This window comes from Sceloporus undulatus, chromosome 4, assembly GCF_019175285.1.
Source record: "Sceloporus undulatus isolate JIND9_A2432 ecotype Alabama chromosome 4, SceUnd_v1.1, whole genome shotgun sequence".
NCBI lineage: Eukaryota > Metazoa > Chordata > Lepidosauria > Squamata > Phrynosomatidae > Sceloporus > Sceloporus undulatus.
Genome location: NC_056525.1, coordinates 57831809 through 57859164, shown reverse-complemented (window position 1 = coordinate 57859164; position 27356 = coordinate 57831809). Strand labels below are relative to the sequence as shown.

Below are 27356 nucleotides of genomic sequence, written 5' to 3'. Positions count from 1 at the left end.
GATGATGCTTTCCAACTGAGATGGCTATAATCTAAATATTTTTAATAATGGATTTAGCAGGAACAATTTATCCTTCTCTTATTCTTTACTGATTACGTATGGGACTGGCACTCAATGTCAGGAAATTGGTCCCTTCAGAAACTTTAATACTCAAAATGAACCTAACCCAAATCTTACTGTTTAGTTATGGAGATAGGAAGCTAAAGTTCCAAATACTATAAAAGTAGCTACTCTTCTGAGATTTCTAAACAAAAAACTAGTCACGGACCATAACAAAACATTTCTAGTTTTGGTGTACATTTATGTCAAATAAGCTTAATTTTGTAAAAAAACAAAAACAAAACAGTAACCTGAAAGGGTCTGTCTGTGCAAGCAGTTCCTATGAGAAGTAATAAGACTGTCCCCCATCAGAATAGAAAGGTTTCTAAAAAAGAAGAAAAAAGGCTAGTGGAAAGGCAGTACTACTTTTAGGTAGTAGTTGGGTGATGCTCAGTACCACTGCAGATGTAGAACTAATTCCAAGAAATGATGGATAGTCATCAAATATCCTGGCACACATAATTCTCAAATAAACCTCAAGGAGATTATATTAGTTTTCAGTAAGAAAGAGATAGGCATCATCATCAGGGCCCTGTTTACTTTTTGTGTGAAGTTTATAAAAGTTCAGTGCACACTTTAGAAACAACTGCCTCTTTCATACCCAAATTGCCACATCTCATGATCGTTCTATCTGGTGATCAAACACTCACAACATTGTCTCTCTTTCCTGCCCCTCTTATAAGCACTTGTCTGATGCTTGAGATTTCCTAAGTATGCATATGTATTTCATACATTCTTGTGGGTATATCAGCATTGCTTGAAGCATGGGATGAAGGAAAATGGAAGTAGAGAGAAGTAGTGATTGTCCGCAACTCTGCTGATTCTGGATGGATGAAGGGTAATCCCTGAGTTCCTTCTGATGTCCATGCCAACTGCTCCAAGAGTTAGTTCCTCTGATTTTGAAGAATAGAATGTCACATAAGAAAGGGCTCCATGCTGCCAAGGTACCCATAGTCTAGAGCCCAAAATGCATAAGGGCAATTGTCCTTGACTGTTTGTTTCTTCAGACATAGAAACCTTTCTTTACAAATGAATGCCATCAAGATTTTTTTTGTCATCACACAAGCATTCTTCATGATTTCACAGTGCTGTTTGTGCATCTGAATGAAAAATGCTTCCAAACATTTCCTAAGGGGAAAAAAAAGGAGGGATTGGTTTAGAACTGGTATTAGGTAAAGGTAAAGGTTTTCCCTTGACAAGATGATGAGCCAGCATTGTCCAAAGATGACTCCATGGTCCTGCGGCCAGCATAACTGCACAGAATGCTGTTACCTTCCCACCAAAGTGGTACCTATTTCTCTACTTGCATTTGCATGCTTTCAAACTGCTAGGTTGGCAGAAACTGGGACTAGTGATGAGAGCTCATCCCATCATGTGACACTTGGGCCTAGAACTGCCAACCTTCAGATCTTAGGATCATTTGAATTGGTGTCTTAACCATTAAGCCACCACATCCCTTAGAACTGGTATTAAGAACATTGTTTTTGTTGTTGTGTGTTTTCAAGTCATTTCTAGCTTATGGCTACCCTAAGGCAAACCTATCACTGGGTTTTCTGGAGCTGAGAGTCTGTGACTTGCCCAAGTGAGTTTCCATGGATAAACAGGGAATCTGATCTCCAGAGTCATAGTCCAACACTCAAAGCATCACACCACACTGTCTCTCTCTAACAAAAATACTAACATGGGTCCAGAATCCAGACTATGTCACATTGTGCTAACACTGAAATAAATGAGACCTACTTTGGTCAGAAATTTGCAGCATTGATGTCACTCGGACAAAAGCATGACTTAGTATGGACCCAACATATTATCTGATGAAAGGTTCAGTTGTTTACTCATTATCATTTTTTCCCCTTTTAACATACCTCTTCCAAGTTTTGGAATTCAGCACTGCTATCTTCCAGAGATCCATCAGAGACAGAAACTTCTGTCTGATGCGATCGCTGCATGAAAACATGACAAAACAATAACAACCTGTTACTGTTTGCAAAATAAACAGCATAATACTGTAGTCTAGCTTGCCAGTATGGTAGACACATGAAAGGGGAAAGGTCTGTTTTACAGTTGTGTACAAGGACTTTTAGCAGGTGTAGTTTGTAATGCACACTAAGACTGTAAATGCATTCTGTGGTAATATACAAAAGTACTAAATGTCTTATAAAAATAGTGATTCCCAAAGTGGTACCATCCCCTTGGGAGCAGTGGAAAGATCCAGGGGGGCAGTGGGTGCAAAGGCAGCAATGACCAAACAGCTGGTTAAGCAGTGGCCAAGAAAACCTTCACCCATGCTGGCATTTGCCACAAGGCTGGTACAGTTGAGAGGTTTTTTATTTGCTGCTTGACCAGCTACTGGGTTGCTGCTCCCTTTGCACCTGATAACCCTGGGAGCAGCAACCAAGCAGCTAGCCATCTGGCCTTCCTTTCTGTGGTAAGGCTGGTGCGGGTAAGAGGGTGGAGCAGGCCTGAGGTGCTGCCACTGCTATACTTGCACATGAGGCTGAGGTGCAGGTGGTGAGCTAGGTGCATCTGAGGTAGATGATGTTGGCTGGCTAGCTGCTGCACAAACAATAGAAATAGGTGTTGTAGAGAAGTAGGGTTGTTGCCTAAAAGGAAAGCGCAGTATCCTGAAAAAGTCTGAGAAACATCAGGACATCAGTTCTGTGAACAGTTGGTATCAATGGCATTTGGATGATCCTTTTAGTTCTTGACAGCTTTAATGGGTTTAAATAGGAAAGTGATGATATAGGAGATATCTGAACAGCATACCTGCACAGAATGCTGTTAAGAGTTCTTTATTTTTATTTTTGTTCAGGTACATGAACAATTTGCCAAGAGCAGATATAGAGTGGCAGTCACTGATTTTTTAAAAAATTTAGACCACCATTAAAGATATATTTAATAAATGTTTAGTTACAAATATTCCTAAGTGGGATACAGACTGGGTTTTATAACTGATTGTACAACAACTATATTCTTGCCATTGAATGAGCCTCATTTTGACCCACCCTCACTGTGGAACAAGGACTTAGTCCTTTGCCCCATATCCAAATGATAACCAGATGGTTTCACCTTCAGCAAATCTCTTAGGAGCAAATATAGTTGCTATATAACAAAGATAAGATGTTTCATCCTGTCACCTGAAGGCTGAGTTGACAAATCCTTTATCAAAGTGAATGATGCAAATAAAGAAAGTACAGCAAGACTGCTCCATGACCTCAATAACTGAATGCAATGTTGTATTTTTAAAAATGCAATTTTTTGGTAGTCTGTTTTATGTATGATTATTGTATCAGTTGTTTGCTTTCAAGTCTGAGTCATACATGTTTGTCTGAGAAGGCTAGCAACTGGTGACTTGAAAGTCTGAATGAACTGTCATAGATGAAACATGCATACATTTTCATACTGTCTGTCGACACTTTCATAGATTTGATTCATAAATTCTTTTGTAGCAAAGTACCATCAGCATGCTTGATTTTCCTTTTGATAAAATCAGATGAGGTGGCAGACTTCCTTAAACAGTACTTGAAATACAGAGTGATGGCCAATAAACTAAAGCTGAGTCCTTATAAGAAGTCATGAAGACTGATGCTGCACTAATGTAATGGAATGTCACTTTCTAGAGCTTCCATGTCCAAACATTCCCTTAAAATAAAGCTAATTCCACAGTCTCTGGCCCTGTCTGCACGACCAATTAATCCATTCTCCCTGTCTTCTCAGTGAGCAGTCCAGACAGTGCATGGCCCAAATGTCTAGTCTGGCATTAACAAACAGGACAATCTCCAGCCTGTTCAGTGCTAAACTAACGGTGTACCCTTTTTAATGCAAACTAAAAAATTCCCTGATTGTTCTGGATCTTTCAAGAAGATCTGGAGGCCCCCCCATTCTGACACTGGGTGGTTGTTTAAAATGTATCCGACTGTGCCACCTGGCGCACCCCCTGCTGACACGTGTTGCTCCCTCTTAGGTCAGAACAAGGTGCCCAGCCATTTGCTTGAGGCTGGACTCTCATTCTGACCTGTGAACAAAATAATTGAATATAATTGAAATAAGGCATTTGGGGGAATGAAATAGAATGAGGCTATGGATTGCAACAACAACAACCTGATAAATGGTGAAGGGACAGACCAACATCAATTGTCACAACTTACTAAGGTGTCCATTAATCCGTTGGGAGGTATAGTTATTTTTAAAGCTGCTCTTTTGGTACAAATAAAAAAAGAAGGGAAATACCTTTGCCTAGTGTTTGTTTGTGTGCAAGCTGCACCCTTTCCTAGAGAGGACGCATTTGACCACAGTGGTTCATGTCTTAATTACCTCTCATGTAGATTGCATCAATGAACTCTATGTGGCACTGCCCTTGAAAAGTGTTTGAAAGGTATAATGCAAAATGCAGCAAACTCTTATTGGGTGTGCCTTTCAGAGACCACATGTCACAGGTCTCTGTGATACACAAGCTGTAACAGCTTCCAGTTTGATTCTAAACCCAATTCAGTTATTTTGAACTACAAAGCCACATATGGCTTGGGCTCAGGATACCTGAAAGATTGCTGCCACTCCTGTGAGTCTGCCAGAAATTTGAGATCCTCAATTGTGGCCTTGTTGCATGTTCCACCACTCTCACAGGACAGGTTGGTGAGCACATGTGATAATAGCTTAAGTCAAGTGGGTAGCTAACACTATTGTTTTGCATGGGCAGGGATGGCTTCTGGCTGCTTTAACTATGCATAGTTTTAAAACATTTAAAAACATTGTTTAAGTTTGTTTTAAAATGTTTTTATCTGTTGTTCAGCACCTTGAGGCCCTGACAAGTTGAAAAGTAATAACATTTCAACACATAAATACCCTGAAACATTCTGTAATTAACAAATAATTGTTTGTCTAGTGGGAAAAGATAAATGTAACTATAACTACTTCTCTTGGCCAGTTTGGATGAGCCCAACGTTAAAAAAAAAAAGGGAAAAAAGGCCAATTTGCACATTATTTGAATAATTTTATTGTTTTTACTGAAATAGTAAAATAGAATTTTCACTTTTACAATATCTCACTATTTTTAGTGAAATAGTAAAACTGAATTGATAAATCTCTGATCTTTGAGGATTTTCCAACACAGGGATCGTGCAGATATGTGAAGTAATAATAAAGTCACCCTGCAAGGGTTTCCATGAAAAGGAATCATAAAAGCAGATGACCTCTGCCATAGACTACCCTTTCTGACAGCATTCCATTTAGATGAACTATGGAGGTAAAGATTGCTGTCTGCACACCCAGAACACACACACAATTGAGATACGGGGTATTTTACCATGTTATCATGTGATAGCGTGGTGGTGGCCACTGTTTCTCATCTTATGACTAAACAAATAACACACACTTATTTCCACCATGTGTCATGCTATTGTTTGTTCCTTGCTTTCTGCCTTCTGAGTATCTGTCACATTCAATATTTATTTGTTTGTTTCCTGCCCCTTTTTTCTTCATGGGCCTGGAACAGACAGGCCAAATGAAGCGGCTTTCAGCTTCTTTGGAGGCATGCCAATTAGACAACACACACCTCCAATGTAGCCGGAAGCCATGCTAAAGCCATGCTCCAGTCTTTTGGACTGCAGCAAAAAGAAACTGGGTTAATCCAGTTCCTGGAAGCACTGGTTGACACTAGTGAGTAAGTATGGTCTGCTTTTGGAGCGGGCTGTGCAGCTGGCGGGGTTTGAACTCACTTCCAGACAGAGTGGACTCACGCTGCTCTTTCACACCTGTTTACTCTGACCCATGGTCTCTGTGCCTCTTGTACCTGCACCGACCCACAATCAGAATGTTCTAGAACTCAGTAGTATCAGTAGGAACCCTGCTCTTTCTTCTCTAATGTGCATGCTCCAGCCCACTGAAGTTACTCTATCCTCAGCTTTTCTCCATCAACCACAAGAGAAACATCATTTGGAGAGAGCTCTCCATTAGTTGAGTTGCATCCTCCCTTTCTTCATAGTCCATCTCTGACTTTCTTATTGCCTTTTCCCCCTTATCACCTAACTTTCTTAACCTTATTGACAGTGATGCCACTGTGTTTTAATTCTTAGCTATCTTAGGTATATTTCTTAACCCTATTCAAAGGGATGGTGTTAACCTTTGAATCCCTATGCATCTTAGGGCTAGTGTGTGTGTGTATAAAACACTTGCTCCCATATACAGTGGTCCCTTCATATTTGCTGAGGTTAGGGGTGAAGGACCCCCTGTGAATGTGGAAAAACTGCAAATAAAAAAAACACCACTATTAATTTTATCTAAGAGAACATCTCGCTAGGAATCTCCAGGTCCTCCACTGCAGCTCTGTAGTCATCTGCTCTATGGCAGATGCCAGAAGTTGATCATAGAATAATGCTGGAGGGTCTACATGTGCCTAGAGATGTGTTTTCTCTAAAAACGTCTAGGTTCTCTAGCACAACTCTATGGGCAGAGTTGCACTGGAGGACCTAGAGATTCCTAGTGATAACATATTAATCAAACCCACAAATAATCCCATCTGCAAAAGTCAAAACCACAAATGTGGAAGGTGAACTGTACTCCTGTCTGATTATTAAGGTTATCTTCAGAAAATTTCTCTGGGCACATCAGAGAACAGTGTGATGGATGGCTACCAGAAAAAGGAGCTCTTAGCAGTGCCCCCACCCACCTGTGGAATGTCTTCCCAAGCAAGATCTGTCTGGTATACAGTATGTGATATCTAGATGCCAAACTTTCCTCTTTCAGCAGGTGTTTATCTTTGATTTTTACCTTTGCACTTGCTGTTTACATTTTATATCTGGTTCTTAACAGTCTAATTTTTTAGTGTTTTGACACATTTTAGGCTGATTTATTTGTCTTATGGTAAAATCTGTGATTTCATTGTTTTTGTTTGATATTTGTAAGCCACCCAGGAATATTTACCAGTTAAATCATATAACGTGCGCACACACACACACACACACACACACACTCATACATAAATACACAAACATACATATATTTGTAGTTTTCCATCCCAATTATTTTTAAAATCTGGCTGTGCCCATGAAGCCAGGCTTCTAACAACTGTATGCATTTTATTTTAATTTTTCACAATGTTAGCTCCAATAGAGATATTGGTGATGATGAATAAAGTGGAAAAGGACAGCAAACATGCATTATCCTAAATTAATTAACATGTTAGCCAATCTAATTGTGATTATTGCTCTAATCTATCAAGAAAAGGGAAGAATATGAAACATAAACACATACTAGTATGACCAAACGTAAAGGGTATGAGTCATCTGTACCTGGTCCAAGGCAGAGCGATGCACAGCTCTATTGCCATTCATCGTTGCAAACAAAACAGCATCATGGATGGTCACAAAGAGGTGACTGGGCTCAAGGCCTCCTTCTTCAAATACTCCCCCTGTGCGAATATCATCATACACTTGGGCTAAAAAAAGAGACAAAGGTACAACAAGTGGTGGAAAGCAAGAATTATGTTGGAAAGTTATTTGTGATGAGGTATTTTGTTTGCTATATTTGCAGTACAAAGGAATGAGAAAACATGCCTGCTGGAACAGGCTTGTGCAGCACAAAAATCTCAATTTAAAGTCCATATGGTATAGTTTGACAGATTATCTCACAGGTGAATGGAGTAAGAACATAGCCCAACTGCTATTGTTTCCATCTCAGAAAAGTGACTGGACTAAATTGAAAAATTGAGTTGTCAGGAAACAATTGGCTGGCACACAACAGATAACAAGAATTAGCATGGACAAGAGAGGGAAATAGTAATAGTAGCCCCTTAAAATAATGGTGATTCCCAATATTTTTATGTCCAACTCAAAGCTCCAGCATATCCATGAATAATGGGATCCTCTGAATTAAGTTTTTGCTTGTTGTGGGGGGAATATAAAGCAATGGTTAATATTCACTGTTGTCATTCTGGCTAAAATAAATTATCTTGCTTTTGTGGATTGATGCCTTATCCTGGAGGTGGAAGGGGAATCAGCTTAGTTTACAGTTTCACAACCAGTTAAAGAACCAGTAGTTCAACCTTTGTACAACCAGTTGTATAAGCAGTAACATGCCCAGAGACCACAACAACAACTGGAAAAATCAAGGAAACTTGGCTAGCGGACTGCATTCCAATAGCATTACATTGGACTTCGACCAATCTCTAGAAATTTTTTAATGCTATCACCTTTAATTATCCTAACACCCTTGTTAAGAAAGGTTCACAAAAGACTCAAATACTAAGCTGGTTTGAAAACAATTTGTGAATGAGACACTGCTGCAGGTGACTGATTTCATATCAAAACCCCATCTTTGAAAGGAAAGGCAAAAGCTCCCCATGTTTTATATTTTAAAAGAAGGATAGAATGTAAGTCACATATTTAAAAACTTCCTCCACCTTCCCAAAACATCTTTCCTTACTCTATGTTTCCAACTTTTCTCCATGTGATTGCATTAATTTCTTTGGCACATCCATTATAAAATCCAGAAATTTGAGGAATAATGCTAGTTCTTATGGTTAAGTAAAGTTGTGCATTTACAACCATTAGCAGTAGCTAATGCTTTCCAAAAACAAAATCATTGGATATAAAATAAATGTAGTCAAAAAGAACAAAGTGCTCAGCCCTGAACAGGGCTGAACATGAACAGATCGCCCCTTTCAATGTCAGATTGGGGCCCCAGCAACTACATGCTGCAGCCCTGATCTGGCCTTTCTGCAGCACAAAAAAGGAGCCACAAAAAGCAGCTCCTTTTTGCACTGTGAAAAGGATGCCATAGCCACCGGTGCCACAGTTTTTTGCCACTCCTTTGGCACTGTGTCATCTGGATGCAGCACCAGAGGAGCGCCGTGATGCCACCTGCCATGTGGTGGGGCACGTGGCATTGTACCGGCATGAAGGCAGAATTGGCACATATGTTGTGCAGACACCACACCCCCACTCCGTCCTGAAGCCAGCCTTTATGGCTGGTCTGCTGTGGCTGTAAGTCTTTTATTTCTGTCCTCATTTACTTTTGTGCAATTGTGTGTCTTTTCTTTTGGCTACAAATCAGCTTAGGACTGCTTCAAAAATTACATATACTGCAGGATAGTAAAATGGTGCTGAAAAACAGTTACTTCTGATTGTTGGGACGTACCAACCATGCGGGGCAGTGTGGAGAAGGAGAAGGAAACAACCCTGCCTACCATGTTATGCTGAACACAAACGTATGGAAGAAAAGTAACAAGCAGAACACACTAGTGGATGTCCTAGAGCCCCTGATGTTTGAATGGTCAGTTGAAATTCTACTTATACCCTACAACAGAAAAGCATTGATTTTATAGTACTGTTTGAGCTCCCTGTCTGTAAAAACTCTAAGAATGTGACGTGAAATACAGCTCAGAATCAGCTTTGCAAACTTTTCCTGCTACTTTTCAGAAAAACCCATCAGGAGCTCTCACAACATGAGGATCCAGAATTTTTTTTTAAAGGGAAAAACAGATTGGTGAGTATGATTTTGAGAGGCAACTAGCCTGGCACACTCTGAAGTTACTTTGCATTAAATAAAATAAAATATGGCCCTTTACATGTGTGTGCATAGGAAAGGAATGCAGGATGAATCATTGGACAGCAGTAATAGTTTGAGCTTTTCAGGCTGCGGAAATGCCATCCTGTTTCTGCTATGGTCTACTCAAAGCCTGTAGTAAGAAAAAGAGGTCCATTTGAGTCAATGTAACTAAGAATACTGCCACTTTATCAACTTTCCATTTTACTTATTTTTAATTTATCACCTCTTTTTCTTTCTAAAGTGGAGGCCAATAGGACAGCAAATTCGAATATCAGAGTTAGGAAGTTACTTTTTAAATAATTCATTGTATACTTTGTTACAAGGCCTCCCCAAAAACAATACATTACTGTTTTTAATGTTATGGGGTTGAGTTTTTCAAGAAGTAACTCATTACATTGTTCCTTCTTTTTCTATTGTCTTAAAGACAGTCTTAAGACAGTTTTAAGACTGGCACAAAACTTGAAAACATTTGCATAAAAGTAAGTAAAAAATGTTAATCGTTACACCCACCCACAGAACTGTCACTTGTATTCTTTGTGTTAGTTTCATAATGTGACTTTGCTATGTCCACATTAAATAGGAAATGCCAACTTTTTACAGTTCAGTGTGGATTTGTCTACAGCCGGGAGAAACGCCATCCTCACTCTTGAAACTGGTGCTGGCAACCTTGACAATGTACAAGCTACTTCTGGGGATGATATGTGATTTTCTACCTTAACCCTATTTTGCTCTAAACTAAGCAGTCAGGGGAAATCTTGGTGTTTTCTTGTGGGCAGGAGTTCTGTGTAACTGTGTGCCACTACGTCTACTGGGGGCAGAAATGGATACCCAAACTTGTTGTTAATCACATGTCTAGGTGGACATTTCTGACCTCAGCGGAAGTGGCAGGGCACCAGGCAGGCTTTACACAGAACTCCTACCCATGAAGAAGTAGTGATGCTGGCTCCAAAAACACAGGATGGGCCAGCAGGGCCAATGCAGTGTATGCCCAGCAGGCCTAAGTGCACAATGATGCAGCACAACACCAAATTCTACCCAATGTATGTGGTTGCCATTGTGGTTGGTCCAGGGCATGATGCTCCGGACTGGCCCTGGATTAAGCCAATGGTGTAGACACACCCTAAAACCCAGAATATTGTCCAGATCTTGGAAATAATGAGTTACTTGTAACTCATTATTTCCAAGCTCTGGAGAATATTCTGGAACTTTGGCTCTTTAGTTCCACTCTACCTAATTACATATTAAATTGTACACAACAATGCTCAAAAAGAAGCCTGTCCTACTTGTGCAGATATTTGTAATACACACAAATGTTTTAGCAAGTTTAATAGGCCAGCATTTTTATTCCTGCTTCCATTTTCTGTCCCTTTTCAAGGACAATAAAAATGGAACAGAGATGGAGTTTGGTACATGGAATAAATTTCTTACCAGGTATATTTGCCAGGAAGACTTTAATCCCAATCCTTTGATAGTTGCTGCACAGCTATATGAGGAGATGAAGAAAAATAGTATTTATTTCCATGTGTTTTACAATAAATATATAAGAGAACATTAAAGTAGAAAGCATAGCAAATTCTAGACATTGTATATCAGGATAGTTATTTCCCTTGTTAGAAAAAGGACAGCAGAGGTGAGACTGAGGATATATATAGCCCTAGATTTTCAAAAGTACAGTACTCAGCTGCTATTCCCAAATCCTAACAAGTGGACAACAATGGACGTTATCAGACAAGGGAAATTGGAAGTATAATCCAATGGCAATCCGAACACAATCATGGGGTTTAACGTTATTGCGTGATAGACTACCACACACAATTTCAGGCAATGGGAAGTCAGTCCGAACGCAATCATGGGGTTTCACATTATTGCGTGAGAGGTGATCACACACAACTTCGGGCAATGGCAAGCTATTTTTGGGCAATGGGAAGTCAGTTCGAATTCAATTTGAATTCATGTAAATTTGCTGAACTAGCGAATTCACGTGAATGCGTTCTGTCCCCACTTTCTTTATATTCAAAATTAAGAGAATTCCTCCCATGTGATAAACTCCAGTGAGAAGGACTAAGTGGCCAGCTTTTGAGAGGAAAGTTTGTTTTACAAGCAAAGTCACAGAAAATTTGGATTTAGGGGAATCGTGTCTACTAGTTCATCAGTCCAACATTCTGCAACAGAATCTCCTTATTCTGTGGTTTACAGAAAATGCCAATAGCCTTGATTGTATAAGTGTATACAAAACTCACAAGACTTATAGATAGAGCTAAAGTGGTATCTTGGGTATAGGTTACATTTGTCTCTGACCATGTGGATGTTCTGTATATCTTTTGGTCCAGTAGTATGTTATATCCTGTCTCTAATTTTGTTGTTGTTGATCTACATGAAACATTGCTTCTTGATACTGTATGATTCTTACCCTTGTTCTTTCCTTAACCCTTGTATTTAAACACACACACACACACACAATTACTTACAGGTCTTGTTTGTCTCATGACCACAACAACAGCCTCTTTCTGAACATCTGGACTTTGCTATAATTCTGGCCATAATCATGTCATAAAGTCTCTCTTGGCTACTGATCAGCATCCTACAAAGTCAGCAATTTATTTTGAATGCTTTCACTGCGAACTCTCTGAAGCTAGTTCAACATAAGCTTTTGCCTATCACCACTCCTTTTTGTAATTACAGCTCATTTCAGACCTACTTAATGTAACTCAATTGTATATTTTAAGGACCACATCTTCAATAGTAATGCAGGATTATAAAAAAAGATAAACTTAAAGCATAACCATTAAGAACAACTTACCTTTCCTAAAGCTTTTGTGCCCATCAGATCCACAAAGCAGACTCCACTCATATCTAAGATGATTGTGTGGAAGTTGACAAATGGGGGTGCTGTAAGTATAGGATCAGCGTTTGAAGCTGGGATAACACTGAAAGTACTGCTTCTGTGACTAGCAGTGCTTCCTTGTTCACTAGCAGCATTAAGCTGTCTTGCAGCATTCACAGATGAGTTGAAAGCAATGTATGAGATGCTATTGCCATTAGCAGCTGTCTGGTTGTTGTTTGTGTCTGTTGGAGAGTTGCTCTCAAAATCCTTCTGGAGCTCTTGCAGAGACATAGTCTGGAAAGGAATAGGTACTATATTCAGGATAAATTTATATTTATTTTATTGATTAGATATACATATGCATGCACAACTATATTTCTACCATTGTTGGTATCTGAAATGATTGGCAGAGTATCCCAAAATACTGTAAAAATAATAGAGACAAATAAATAAAAACAACATGTAGAGAGATCTTGTAACACCTCTGAGACTAACTGAAATAAAGAAGTTGGAAGCATGAGCTTTTGTAGACTTCAGTCTACTTCCTCAGACGCAGGAAGTAGACAAGTCGACAAAAGCTCATGCTGCCAACTTCTTTATTTCAGTTAGAGTCAAAGGTGATACGAGATCTCTCTATATACTGATTCTAAAAACTGGCATGGCTTTGTTGTTGTTGTTATATTTATTTATATCCTGCTCTTTTCCGCAGAACTGGGACCCAGAGTGGCTCACAACGTTAAAAGAAGAATACAGTTAAAAACATAGAAAAATGGTACATTAAAACAGAATTAAATCGTTACAATATTAAAATAGATTACTTATTAAAAAGTTAAAAATATCTGATGGGCCCTCTTGACCATACTCTGACATTGCTGAAATAAAAACAAGGCTATGACATACAATTATATAAATCCTTTAAACTGCTATAAAATGTATATAATGTTTGAAGTCCAACTGACCAGAAGAACATCTTATGAAGATTAGGAAGATATGTATCAAATGTTCATCTCAAAATGTCCTCCCTTTTGAGCATGACAAAGAAGCATGAATTTATATTTATATGAATGTCTTTAGCTTTTATTTTGTGATGTCATACATTTTTCTTGAATACCCTACATTTTGCAGTGCATCGTCCTCCTTTGCAGTTGGGATATCTGATCACTCTGCTAATGACCAAGGACAAGATGCTGTAAATAACTGTTATGAAAGGGGAGTCAGACCCCCGCACAGTAGTTAGAAGCACTTGTTTTAATTGTAAGCCGCCTCAATTGTCTCTGATAGAGAGGCGGATTAAAAATAAAGCTTTTATTATTATTTATTAAAGCTGATCCTATGTTCTTTTACATAGAGACAAGATCTCTCATAGTTAGGATACCTGTTCAGTTACCTTGTTCTTTCTGAAGAGGGAATTTAGTTTGCTCACTTTCTGTGCTGATGTCATCATCTTTTCTTGATTCTTCACATACTTTTTCCTTGCCAGGTAGACTTTTATGGGATCAGCGCCAGTCTGTTAAAAAAAGAAAAAAAGATAGCACATTGAATTGTTTTCCTGCCTTTGCTCTTAAGATATCTGAATATGAACCTGGTGTTCAGACAGGGAATGTATAATTTTACTGCAAGAGTTGAAATGTAAGGGATGGCATTCCTGACTGGGGTGTCACCTGGTGTGGGAGACGGGGCTTCCAGGGGCAGGGACAAAAGGGTACACCCCCTCACCTTGCTACCAGGCATCAGCTTACTCATGTGTAAACTGGTACACAGCAGGTAAGGGGGGTACTCTGGGCACTCTTGCTCCCTGTCAGGCACCATTTTACTCATGAATAAACCAGTGCCTGGCAGGGAAGGGAGGTGCCCTGAGCACTCCCCCACTGCCAGTAGCGTCCCTGCACCAGGTGTCAGCCAGTATGTGTTTGTGGGAGGGGATAAAGCTTCTGGGGGTGGTGCATGCTCCCTCCCCCCATGCCACCCCGTCTTTTTCCTGATGAGGAAAAGGATGAAATGGCATGGGGTGAGGGGTGGGAGCCCTTGTGAGGGAGCACAAAGACAGCGCAGGGGTGGGTGGGAGCACATGCAGAGATGGTGTGGCGGGGAGTGCAGGAGGAGGGCCTGATTGGATGTCATTCCCCTTCTGGGCTGTCACCGGGTGTGGACTACACCCCCACACCCCAGTGATGCCACTGGATGGATTTCTTTATATTTGAAGGAAATCAGCAGAGCTAAAATATTGGATGCAGTCTAAGATCCAGATGCAGCTGCATGTGATCATGTATCCAATGGCAGCTTCTCCCTTGATATAAGCCCTTCAGAAAGGATGGTTGATTGATTGATTTCACAATTCTATGTGCCAACCTTTAATTCAATTCAAACGCAATATTTTTAGGATGGCATTTGCAGGGACATGATGGATAAAACCATACAATAGCACACATCTATGCAAACTTTAGAGTTAAAGGTCTGGGAAAAATAAAGCGTGGTGCTGAAAAGACATCAAATTGGGTACCTAGTGAGGCTACATGAGGAAAGTGTTTCTCAAACAGGGTGTGATACACAAGGTGGTCCTTTCCCTGTCACCCTGCTGCATCATAGATACAGAGGAGGAAAAGGTTACTCCTAGAATCTAATACTAGCCTAGCTATTATCCGTGTTAGCAGGGGATTCCGTGAGTTGTAGTCCAGAAAAGGTAAATGTTCTCAGCTTGATGTGGGGCAGCTGAAGCAGGACCTCTGAAGATCCTGATGCATGAGAATGCTTGTCTTGGTTTAAGGAAGGTTTAAACCCGGCAGGGAGATTCTACTCAGCCTTTTTTCCCTGTATTTTCTTTTGAAATCTCTACTACTGAGTCTCCCTATCCCTTCCCACTACCTCCATGGGATGCCAGATCTTTCCTTGCAAAGAGAACAAGCACCTGGGAACCTATGGTGTAGAAAGCAATGTGGTGATGTAAAATTTTGTTTACTTTGGGCCAGTATTTTCTTACCTTGGCAATAACTTTCTCCCTGAATATCTCTGAATTAGCAAAGTATAATGGAGAACAGTAGGTGACAATTTTAACTCCTTCTATTTCTTGGACCTGCAGAAACAAAGAGAGACTTTTAAATGAGGTTCAAATGAAATGAAAGAGTACCATGTGAAGGTGGAAAGAAAGGTTGAAGATGATGTCTAGCAAAAAAAAAATAAGCCAAACCAAGGGAAGAAGAACCTTTAGAAGACCGAGCATTCTTCATAAGTTCATCCACAGTGAAATGCATGTGCACAGCAGTGGTGGCATTGTGGCCTCCTTCTTCACCTGATTTGCATGTGTTTGATGTGTGTCAGGAGTGTCAATATACCTCCAACCTGCACAAATGACTTTTTCAACTTCTGTATTTACACTGGTTAGTCCTCCATCCATCTAGCCTGTTTATGCATCACTATTATGGTGGTGATTGTTATTCTCTCTCTCTAGCCGACTAGCTGTCTGTCTCCTTTTTTCTTAGTTTGGGATTCAAGGCAGCTTACAAAAGTTAAAGCACACAAAGCTACAACATTTTAACTATAGAAAAGCTAATAATATAATTACACTATCAATAAAAATGAAAGTAGTTAAAAACATATCATTAGAAAGAGGAACAACAATTATAAATAGCACAGTACATGAGCAGTCAGCCTTCAAAGACCTTCCAAAACAAAAGGGTCTTCATCTGCCAGTCTAACCTCTCTATAGGGAGGGAGTTTCACAACCTGGAGCAACCAATAAGAAAGCCGCCTCCTGTGTTTCCATCAGTTATGAGGGTAGTGGGACAGAGGGCTGCCCCAGGAGATCTCAAGACTCAGCAAGCTCATATAGGGAAATAGGATCCTTCAGATAATTTGGACTTGATCCATATAGGGCTTTGTCATAACCAGTACTTTGATTTATGCCTGGAAACAGGCCTGCAGTAGTTAGAATTTTGTTTTCTCATTTTTGTTGTGGAAAATACAACAACATCCTATGGCAATTCCATTTTTGTCCAGACTGGAAAAAGGATGGTAGAGACAAATAAAAGCTATAATATGTTTTCCTAGTTCAGTATTTTTATCACCCTTTGACAAAGTTTAATAAATGGAAGTGCCCTTGTTTCAGTCTGGTCAAACATGCCAGAAGGTAGGACCTCAGATAGGCCACAAAATAAGCACATCTTGTGGCCTATTCTGCTGCCTACCTCTGACTTCCATAAGGTTCACTGCTGCACAGTTCAAACGTGATTGTGTGTTCCATTCTGTGTATATGCAATTATCATGGGAGAATGGTACATTTATAAGTTCAGTCATCAGAAATAGTATAGCATATAGGTCAAAGATTAAATTCCACAACTAATGTCTCTCTCTCTCTCTCTCTCTCTCACACACACACACACACACACACACACACACCGACCTTTAATAAGGCAAGCTTCTCATGAGCCCGAAATAAGGATTTTAAAAAAAAAAAAATTCAGGAGAAACAAGTAATTTTGAAAATCTGTTTCAACCTACTGAACAATACTACCCAAACTTTGACTCTGAACACTATGAATAAAATCACACAATGAATAATTGGCTGGAATCAGGGATGTCTGAAGATATTTTCCATATCTGAGGCAAAGGATGTGCTGGAAAAGATAGCATTCTCCACTGCAACTGAGAGTTGCAGGATATCTTAGAGGGTATTAAACAGGCTGTGTGGCACACTTGCCTCAGTTCAGCAATATTTTGCTGCTATCTTCCACCGCTAGTATTTTTTGTTTGAGATACCTTATTATCTAAGTAGAACTGGACTTGCTTGAAGTCAAATCACATTAAGCATCTTTGAAACAAAATCTTGGGTGTAAATGCCAAATGTTGGCAAAATAATAAGACAGGAAATTTTAATTGCATTTACCTTGTTGTAGACCTTGGGGTTCTTGTATATATCAGAGGCAGCTACAGGGCCAATAACACAACCATTGCGGCTGGAATGAAATGTTACAGAAAAATAATGTTAATGTACAGTTATTTTTGATGTATTAGTTGTATTAGATCTATAGTCCATGAAATAATACATTTACTAATCTTTAAGATGTGACAAGACTCTATAGTTTTTGCTGCAACAGACTAACATAGCTTTGGAAACTCTTCCTCTTAACTAGATGAAGTGATGCAAGTGGAACTGAAGAGGAAGTTTAATGTGTCTGATTTGCCTACACAGTCTCCTGTACGTCAATGCTAGTCCAGGGTTTTCTTGAGCAAGGAATATTCAGTGCTGGATTTGCAAGTCCCTTCCTCACCATCCCAGCCTCTAATATGAACAGTGTAAAGGATATATTTTCTTGAGAGAGGGGAAAGGTTCAACGGAAATTGTGTCTAGCTGTCTCAGACTGTGATAGTTTTATTAGTCTTGTAGTATGTAACTGTATATGTATGAGTTCATTTACACAACAGACTAGATTGTCAAGGGTGTGAAGAAGGGGAGGGCGTGTCTACTCAAATTATTTGCCATATATTCAAAAAAATGTCTGCTCAGTTACTCTCCCTTTGTGATTGTAGACTGCATGGGTAAGTTGCACAATATTCAAAGGAGTTAAAAAGTGCTTTCTTGTGAATATAGATAACGAAAAATCTCTTAAGATTCTTTTGTTATGAATGCATCCCCATGTGGTGATAACATGATAGCACATTGACCTAAAAAAGAACAGGCTGAGAAAAATACCAGCTGTCACTAAATGGGGGCAGAGTTATGAAAATGATTTGCTGTCTGAAATTGTAAGGTATACATCACTTCCTGGGGACTTGATCATTTTGAAAATGAATGTGGGAAGCAGTCTTTACATCTGGTTTCTCAAGATTCCATGCAATATCATTATTCCAGTGCAGGGTAATAATTGCTGATTCCAACATCGCCCTAACAATGATGGAAGCATAGAATTAATTTTTGTATTGCTTACAAAAGGTCAGCATGGCTATCCCTACCATTAGGCAAAGTAAGGCAGGGGACAGATGCTGAAAGTGTCAGCAAGGTATAAAAAGAGAGGGTCGTGTGCCCTGAAGAATGCCCCATAACCACTAAGCATTTTTGCTGCCTTCAGGTGCAGTAGAGGATGCCATCGCACCACTAGAATTGAAAGGTTCAACAGCTAGGTCAGTCAACTTTTATACTTGGCATGGGAGGGGACACCATATTGGTCTTCACCTCAGGTTGTAAAAAAGATCTTGAGCCAGTCCTGTAGGCCAGTATAGACACAAAAGGGCTGTGGGCTGTTCCTGCTACTCATATTTATTCAAGAGACTTCCCACTGCTGCTTGTCAAAAGTGAAAACTAGTCAAACAAAGAAAGCCCATTTTCAGTGGGAGAGTCAGTCCTTGTGCTTCCTTATCCTTGATGCTGCCCAGATTGATGAGTGTGGACAGAAGAGGCAGCAGCAAAGAAAGTGGAGATTTGCTTAAGTTCAGAACTGCCTCTAACCAAATCCACACACACATCCGTCATTCCTTATGGGCAGTGAGAGAAAGCTTGGAAAGCCACATTAAAAAAAAAAAAATCCTTTCTGTGCCTCATTGCAGAGCTGAACAAAAATTAATGGTATTCTAAACTTTGTTCTCTTCCCTTCCTAGTCCTTTCCCATTCTGTCTTGTATCTATCGGACTGTGATCCAGAGAGCAAGGACTGTCTTATCTTAATAATTTTCTACCATTATGATTTTTCAACAATTGTGTAACGTTTACATTCTTCATCCAGACTTTAGAAAAATGGAGGTGTTTTATAAATGAATGATAATAATGATTTACTATAATAACAATAATTCAGCTGCATCAAGAGATGCAGATTGCTCCTAAAGACCAAGAGAATTATCACACGGAGGTTTTGGCAGCTCTGTTGCGACGCGACTGCAGGTCCAACCATGCGGATTCATGCTAAAATGTGATGTATCTCACGTGATTGCTTTCTATGAGGTGTTGTTCCGAGACTTCCACAGTCAATCCTAAGTGACTCCTTATTTTGGTGAATTCGGCAACAAGCGAATTCACAAAAAGTGCTTCTAAGCTCACTTTGATGTCACTCCAAATTGGTCTGGTGTGGAATTCAACTTTGCTTCCGTCCTGGTACACCCCCCCAAACCTCCAAGGTCCCACATTTCCCATGATGCTGTGCTGCAGTTTTGCCCCATTTGCTTTTTGTGCTTGGAAGGGTAGATTTAGATCTAGATGACAGGGGTGGAGGGAATGAAAATGAGGGTAGATTTAGATGTAGATGATAGGGGTGAAGGGAATGAAAAGGATGGTAGATTTAGATCTAGATGGCATGGGTGAAAGGAATGAAACAGGAGGCTGGAGAGATGGGAGCAAAGGAGGGGGCCATCGGAGGCCAGGGGGATAGATGACAGGAACAATTCACGTGAAGGTTGCATTCACATGAAAGTGGAACCAGGAAGTGTCCCCCTTCTCCCCCCCCCCCGAAGCGTAAAAGTTCTTGATGCGTTCAGACCCCCACTGAGCATGCTCAAGGGTGCCAATTCGAATTATTGAATCCGCATGGTACTGTATGTACTGGTACTGTATGTACTGGTGTGGTAATTCAAAGTGCTCTCACTCTGTTTTGACTCGGGAATCACCACAATTTCATTCTTCACGTGTGATAATACATCACGTGAATTGCCTTGGATTTGAAGTGACCCTGCTTCACCCTCGCTACGGAAGTGCTTCAAATTGGGGCTCCTGTTTCACGTGTGATAAGGCTCCAAGTCATTAATAATCAAAAAGGCCAATTCACAAAAAGTTTCTCTGTGTCTGAAGCTGCTATAAAGAAAGAACAGCATATGGCACATTTATCTCTTACACTGAGAGTTTAAAGAGTAATAAGTGGGATTTCCCATGTATGAGAGAGTGAAGGATAAGCCTAGCAGGTGTTTCTATGTATGATGTAAATACTTTCATATTTATACCAGCCTTAAAGCATATTTATAGGAATGGGAGATTAGGACACAGTTATCTGAAACTGATGTCATTGTTTACCAACAGGGACTGGTACTTTCATGTTCCACATGCTGCCAGTCACACCTGCTTTCGAAAGTTTGACCCAAATGATGGGAAATCTCTCTACTTGTGCCATTATGTTACAGGTCATCACCAGGATAATACTTACAACTGAGTATGGAAAACCACAACCAGGATGGAAAACCCCACTCCCACAGCGAGTCCAAACGGCAAGCCCAGGAAGAAAGAAGATAGGAAGCTCACCACCCAGACCATCTGTGGACAGACATAAACACAGCAGGTCACTTCCTTACACTGAGGCCAACCTTCTAAGTGGGGATGGAACACACATTTTAACTATGAATGCATAACTATGGCTGAGATACTGGAGGCTGAAGTTACATTACATTGTTATCTTCCTACACAACTTAAATCCAGACAGTCTGGATGTCAGCATGCCGGAATTTTATTCCTAATACCAAAAGCTTATGATAACTATTTTGATTTTGAGAGGTTCAAGATTCTATCATTGCATTAATGGAACATGAAGAGATGCTTTGTAATAGATTGCATAACAAACATCTTTGAAAAAAGAACTTTCCAAGCCCTGTTTTGCAGGGTTCAAAACCAAAAGTAGGAAACCATATTAGCAGGACAAAGCTCTCCCTCATCCCACTCTTTGTGACATCAGGAGCCCTGGTTGAAGCATCAGATGGAAGTTCTCCACTCAGAGCTTCAGCAAGGAACCCATCTTTGTTTCTTCTCCCTCTTCCCAATGAAACAGAGCACTCTTGAGCTTGTGCTTACAGAAACCATCTAAGCCCCAGCTTTGGCATCTTCAAGCAATGGCTGACACAGTGGAAGAAAGGAAATCTCAGCTACTTCCAATATAGCATCTCCTTCTTCAGTGTAGCAAATATTGGAGGGCGTAGCTTGAATTACTTCACTAACTGAATGGTTGATTAAGTAGATTTGACAATAAAACAGAAACTATATTTCTCCTGAATATCTCTACTTGAGTCAGCATTTCTTTATTAATTGCTATAATTTATATCCCTGTTTTCTGTATGCAGTTTACTTATGGCAGCTATGGGTAAGTAAGTGGCTTTGAATATTGCTGTCAAGTACAGCAGTGAGCGTTTGTGAAATAAGTGCTCTCAGAGTTAAGGAGCTCCTTCAGTAGCTTGAAAGTTACTGTGTAGGTGCTCTATTCTGTCAGGTGTTGTACTCAGCACATTTCAGGACATTCAGGTCCATTATAATGCATGGCACACTCATAATGTCATATGCAGAACTCCAAAGCATAATTTCCTTCCCCTTCTATTTGAACAGTACTTTAAGAAAGTTGTTGATGGCTGTAACTGGGCAATTTCAATTATTCCTTTCACTGATAAAGTAATGCCTGGAGATATTTGTAAAACACCGACACTATTTATGTAAATATAATTTAGGGTAATAAATCTTCTTTATCCACGAACCAGACATTTATGGTGCCAATGTTTAGTGAGTTTTAGATCAAGGGCTGCCTGGAAACTTTTATTTTTATAAAAGGTCTTTCCTTGTCTGGATGGAGTTCTAAATCATGACTTCTAGATACTGGAGTAAGCCAACATAGAAAGCTGCCTTATACCAAGTCACATAATTTGTTTCTCTAGCTCAGTGGAGAGTGCCCAGCTGCACTATTATTTTTGCTGAACTCAAATTAGCTGTTCATACCACCATCCCATGAAACCTTAAGGACATGCTAATGAAATACAAATTCTGTTTTTGGCCTATATAGACAATGGAACTTATGCAGTGAGTGAGTCTCTTCTCTTAATATTCTGCTGAATGCTGAATCTAATATTAAATTTTGTGTGGAATATTTTGTTTATGGGATAAATATGATTTAAATACATCTTCATAACCATGTGAGTTAGAAACTTGCTTTTAAAAAGGCCTCTGACATCCTCAGGGACTGAGATTTATGACAAAGTCTAATAATTGTTCCATTTGTGTGGAAAGATAAAGGATAGCCATCACTGTTGCAAAATCTCTGTATTCCATTAGACTTTGTAGCATTTTTTAAAAGCAACTCAACACACACTACACTATGTATTGTGGTTCTTCCCTTCTCTCCCAAGACCTTTGAGATTAGATACTCACACAGTCCAACTTGCTTTTTTTCCAAAGGTAATAAGGATCAGTCAGTTGCTTGAGAGAATTCTTCAGATTCACAGCTATTAATGCTCCCAGCACAGCCTAAAATAAGTATCAAATAACATTACAGTTAATGGCAAAAAGCTACAAGCATAGGAGGCAAATTAGCTGCCCACTTTCAGATTGCCATATAGCTCTCCCAAAAGTCAGGATTTTCTTTCTTGATTTCTCACCTAGTAATGGTTTTTCCATCTAATCATGTCCAAAATATATTGGGGATTTGTCCCTGGTTTGTTGAAAGTTTGGTGTTTAGTGCTATCCCTGATATGTTCATTTTTGTTTTAACTGCTTCTTTCTCCCTCTTGTGGTGTGATTTAGTTGTGGTGTGATGTGGTTTCCTTCTACCCTCCCATCTTCATGCCCATTAATTCAACACCTACCCCCTGTTCCTCCCCCAAGTATCTATATTTTCTGTCTTGCACATTTACTTATTTATTTAAAATATTGTTACAGTCATAGTGTTAAGTACTATAATGTTTTAGCACTATAACTCTAAAAGCAAGAATAATGAAGAATAAATATTCAGTCTGTAACCGGAAATGTAATGAGGAAATGAAGGTCAGTATTAAATTCTGTGGTGAAGGTCACATCCTCATTCAAAATGTAGGACTATCAAAAACATATGGAAGCTAGACAATAGTTACAGACGTGTGACAGAGATTATCAGATCGGAAAAGGACATCTTTGTCCTGTCCTTCCTGCGCAATCATGGGAAGGACTTTCACAAGACGTCACACTTATCTAGACATTGTCCTGTCTGGGAAACACGAGTGACAGCAATTGCATGAAAGAATTTCATACAACATTGTGCTGATCCTGTCATTGTCATGTCATTGTCTCCTGTATTAACAGGGGTTTGCGGTAATACAGTTTCACTTCAGTGACAGGATAATGACAGAATCAGTGCTACATGTATGAAAGGCTTTCATGTGATTGCAGTCATGGTTGGGATAAGGACAGGAAAGTGATCCCATCCTTGTCCTGTCCCCGTATGATAATCTCCATTCACCTGGTCTGTATCAGAAACTCTCAGGTCAGAAAAATACACACACTTTGCAGTGGGCTTAAAAAGTTGCTACTAATACTGAAACCTCACAAGAAAAATACTGAGACAGGAAGAACACTGTGTGGGTATCGGGGGGGGGGGGGATAACTACAACTATAACTACTGCTAAATCCAGAGGCTTTTTACAAGTCTTGAAGATCCCTTTCTCCTTTCCATTTTAAAAGATCTCATTTTTGTAGTAAGTCAATATCTTCATGATGGTCCAATGTGCTGTAGTGACTTGAGCACTGGACCTCAGGAGACCAGGGCTTGAATACCTGTTTAATTGTGGAAACTTATTGGGTGACCTTGAGCAGATCACACTCTCTCAGACTAAAAGAAAGGCAGTGACAAATCTTGAAATGAATGTACTAAGAAATCCCATGATGGGGTCAGAAATGACTTGAAGGCACCCAATAACAACAATATCTGCTAGAATCTTAACTTGGACAAAAGAAAATTAGCAACACCATATTAATGCATATTTAAGTGAAAATAATTTCCTCTGTGTAAAATAGGGCTTGCTTCCAGAAGAGTGTGTACTGAACTGAAGTAACAGAATGCTGTGGCTCACAAGAAATCATGTTCTTCACCTTATCTGACACGTTAGGGTTTTTTTCACCTCAATTTCTATCAGTTAATCTCAGAGATCTGCTGCTAGAGTAATCTTCTAGTTGGATTGCTCTGCAAACTAAGATCTGCTAGCAGAAGATTCTCCCCACCATCAAAGGGGGTAGGAAGAGTAAGCTATGATTGATCCAAACTTCTTTCTCCCCAGAGAAATTAGCCATAATGCTGACACAAAGTTAGGGCAGGATGAGGGTATTCTAAGTAAATTCTGGCATTGCTAGCTTGGGAGGTGTTTGGATTCAGCAGCTTCATCAAAACTATTGTTGGTTCAGCTGGCCCTTGTCTATCTTTGCCCACAAAGAAGATAATTCCAATGGACACAGCCTGGAAGCATTTTAAATTATACTATATATATATGAGAGAGAGATAGAGAGAGAGAGAGAGAAATGTAAAGAAATCTATTTGGATTTTTACCTTAGGAAGAGGGTTGAGGTAGATCCCCAAAGATAACATGGTTATCATCACTACCAGCGCCACACAAAAACTTGAAACCTAAAGCGAGAAAAGTAACATCACAAAAAGGACTTCAAACTTATGTCATGTTATTTGTCAATGGAGGAATCAAGAAGTAATAATAAGTAAATGGTTTCATGTATAAAGAAGGAAAGTACTGGGAGAGAAAGATAATTTTGTGAACTGATTTCATTTCTTGTTGGCCCTGTGTATATAGTTTTAGTTGCCTTTTAATGAAAGACCATGGTATTATGAACTACATTATTCTCATAGATAATGGTAAAATGCAATTAACTTGACCAATAAGCACTGCATATTTTCACACAGTACATATGTATTTCTGAAGTACTTCTCAAGCCATCTGTTACATGAGGATAATAATGAACCTTTATAGAGTTATTTAAGAATTATTTTTTTAAAAAATGTTTCTAACATTTTCTGAGAGTGCAATATGATTCCAATTGTTATTAGATGGATCTGATTCTCTGGCAATCCACCTCATGACTAATTCTGCCGTAATGACAACAAAAGGCCGATACAGACCGCCAGGAAGCAGTATCCTGGGAGATAGTAGGGCTCGAAAGCACGCATCAACCACATGGTCCCAAGCCCTACTATGTGCGGGCGGTGCCACTATTGAGCTGTGTGTGCTCCCCAATCACATTGTTTTCAAAGGAGTATTGTGGGAAGCTCCTGTAGCTGAAATTTGACAGGAAATTTGCCAATAACTGGAGAGATGGTGGCACAGTCCTCAAAAATCAGGGTTTGTGGTCTATGAAATACATGTTGCTCAACCTTGCTATAAATTGTATTAATTTAAAAGTGAAAATATTCCCCAAAGCATCATGGGAAAGTGGATTCAGCAAGTAGAAAGAGAATTCACTATTTTGGGTGCTGGTGTGGGACAGAGAGAATGACTACTGGATCAGTTCAAATCCATCCAAAGAGGTAGAGATACTCAATGTTCATCTAATATTGGCCCTGTCTGCATGGGCCAAATAAAACAGCCTCCCCTTCTCTGCTTGGCAGGAGACCGGCCGATGCACAAACCCCAGTTCTGCTGCAAACTGATCGAACAATATATGGCCTGTTCAGTTCTCTTAAAGCATATTAAAATAACTTCCTGTTTGTGCTGGATGTTCCCAGAAGATTTTAAATCCTCCAATCCGATACCAAACAGCTATTCAAAATGTGTGTTGCTGTGCTGTCCAGTGTGTGCACCACTACTGCACGTCACTTGCTCTGAGGCCAGAATGAAGCACCCAACCATGTGATCATCACTGGGTGCCTCATCTTGACCTAAGAACAAAGTGATGCATTGTGGCAGCAGATATATCAGAATAGAGGGCTGAGACAACAGGGAGGTTGGGGCATCTCTGGGGCCAGGATACTCTGGGCTGCCCCCAGAGTATCCTGGCCAGTGCACACAGGACCAAAATGTCTCATTTTGAGAGAAGAAGCTAAATAAATAAATAAATAAATAAATAAATAACCTGTGATTTTCCTCCAGCTCCATCCACAGCTAATGTCACTGAAAGAGCACAGCATATCACGTGGATTTTGAAAAAGGATCCAAAAAAGTTGCTGCAACCCAGGGCTAGCATTTCCTGTGGAAGCAAGAAGAGAGAGCTGGGTAGAAGTATGTAGCAAAACAAATCCCATGACTTTGCCCTTTTAGAGAGGTTCCTTTCACAGCAGTTACTTGGATATTAGAAATAGGTCATGCAGTCATGTAATACTCATACACGAAGGTGGCATTATTAATGGAAAGGTTACGAGTTTCACCATCAGCTCTGTATCTCCTGAGCTTCATCTCTACGCCATAAATTCTGCTTCTGCTTATTTCAGAGGTATCCCAGAATTCTCTGAGTCAGATTTCTAGAGCATGTGACTTGCCACTTCTTGGGCCAGGATAATTCTAGCAGGACTCTCTTAACCACAACTATCTAACCTGAGAATGTCACCAGGAGTGAATCACCTACTCAGCAGCAAAGAACACAGAAAGGTTCTGCAGAGGAAACTTGCACCACATATAGCTATTATAAGCCATGCGATGTGCACATAGCATTCTTGTGTGTCATAGTTCTAGGTTGCCTCTCAAAGAAGTTTATTTAATTTGACAGAAAGTATTTTCAAATTAATCCCTTGAACTAATTGCTAAACAATGTCTAGTTAATAACCCTAATGAATCTGCTCCAGAATTTACTCTGAGTCAGGATCTTGTCTGTAGTTGTGTAACGCTTGGTAGGAAGAGGGGAAGTTCACATTACTAGTAGGGTGATTCAATCAAGAAAACCACAGCATTAGGTTTGCAAGAACCGAACAGAGTTGATTACTTGCAGGTCCCTCATTCATAGGGTTGCCTAAGCTGAAATCAACATCAGTTGACAACTGCATCTCACATTATCACTCACTATTAGCTGTGATGGATATTAGGATTATTAAAATGTTTGTATCCCGCTGTTTCACAAATAAGCACCCAACAAACCATGTAACACACTAGGGGAAAAAGGCATGTTTCATAGCTACCCCAGGAAGAGGGCTCAGCTACATATTATGCTAATTATGCACACAGTTAAAGATAACTTTCTCTTTTTTTGAACACAGGAAAGCATC

The 27356-nt window shown here is 39.7% G+C and overlaps 1 protein-coding gene across 1 annotated transcript in view; it reads right to left on the bottom strand.

The window, feature by feature from the left end:
- Positions 1–619: 619 nt before the first annotated feature.
- The window catches only part of SLC26A9 (solute carrier family 26 member 9), a 47780-nt gene continuing 21043 nt past the window's right edge, over positions 620–27356 (bottom strand). The window contains exons 9-20 of the mRNA XM_042464038.1: positions 26234–26347; positions 24702–24779; positions 22559–22654; positions 20583–20689; positions 17346–17415; positions 15444–15536; positions 13854–13973; positions 12443–12760; positions 11071–11125; positions 7386–7531; positions 1965–2042; positions 620–1227 (exon numbers count right to left, since the gene is read on the bottom strand). Coding sequence (XP_042319972.1) covers positions 1180–1227; positions 1965–2042; positions 7386–7531; positions 11071–11125; positions 12443–12760; positions 13854–13973; positions 15444–15536; positions 17346–17415; positions 20583–20689; positions 22559–22654; positions 24702–24779; positions 26234–26347 — 1323 coding nt within the window. The 3' untranslated portion in view covers positions 620–1179. The remainder of the gene's footprint in view (positions 1228–1964; positions 2043–7385; positions 7532–11070; positions 11126–12442; positions 12761–13853; positions 13974–15443; positions 15537–17345; positions 17416–20582; positions 20690–22558; positions 22655–24701; positions 24780–26233; positions 26348–27356) is intronic.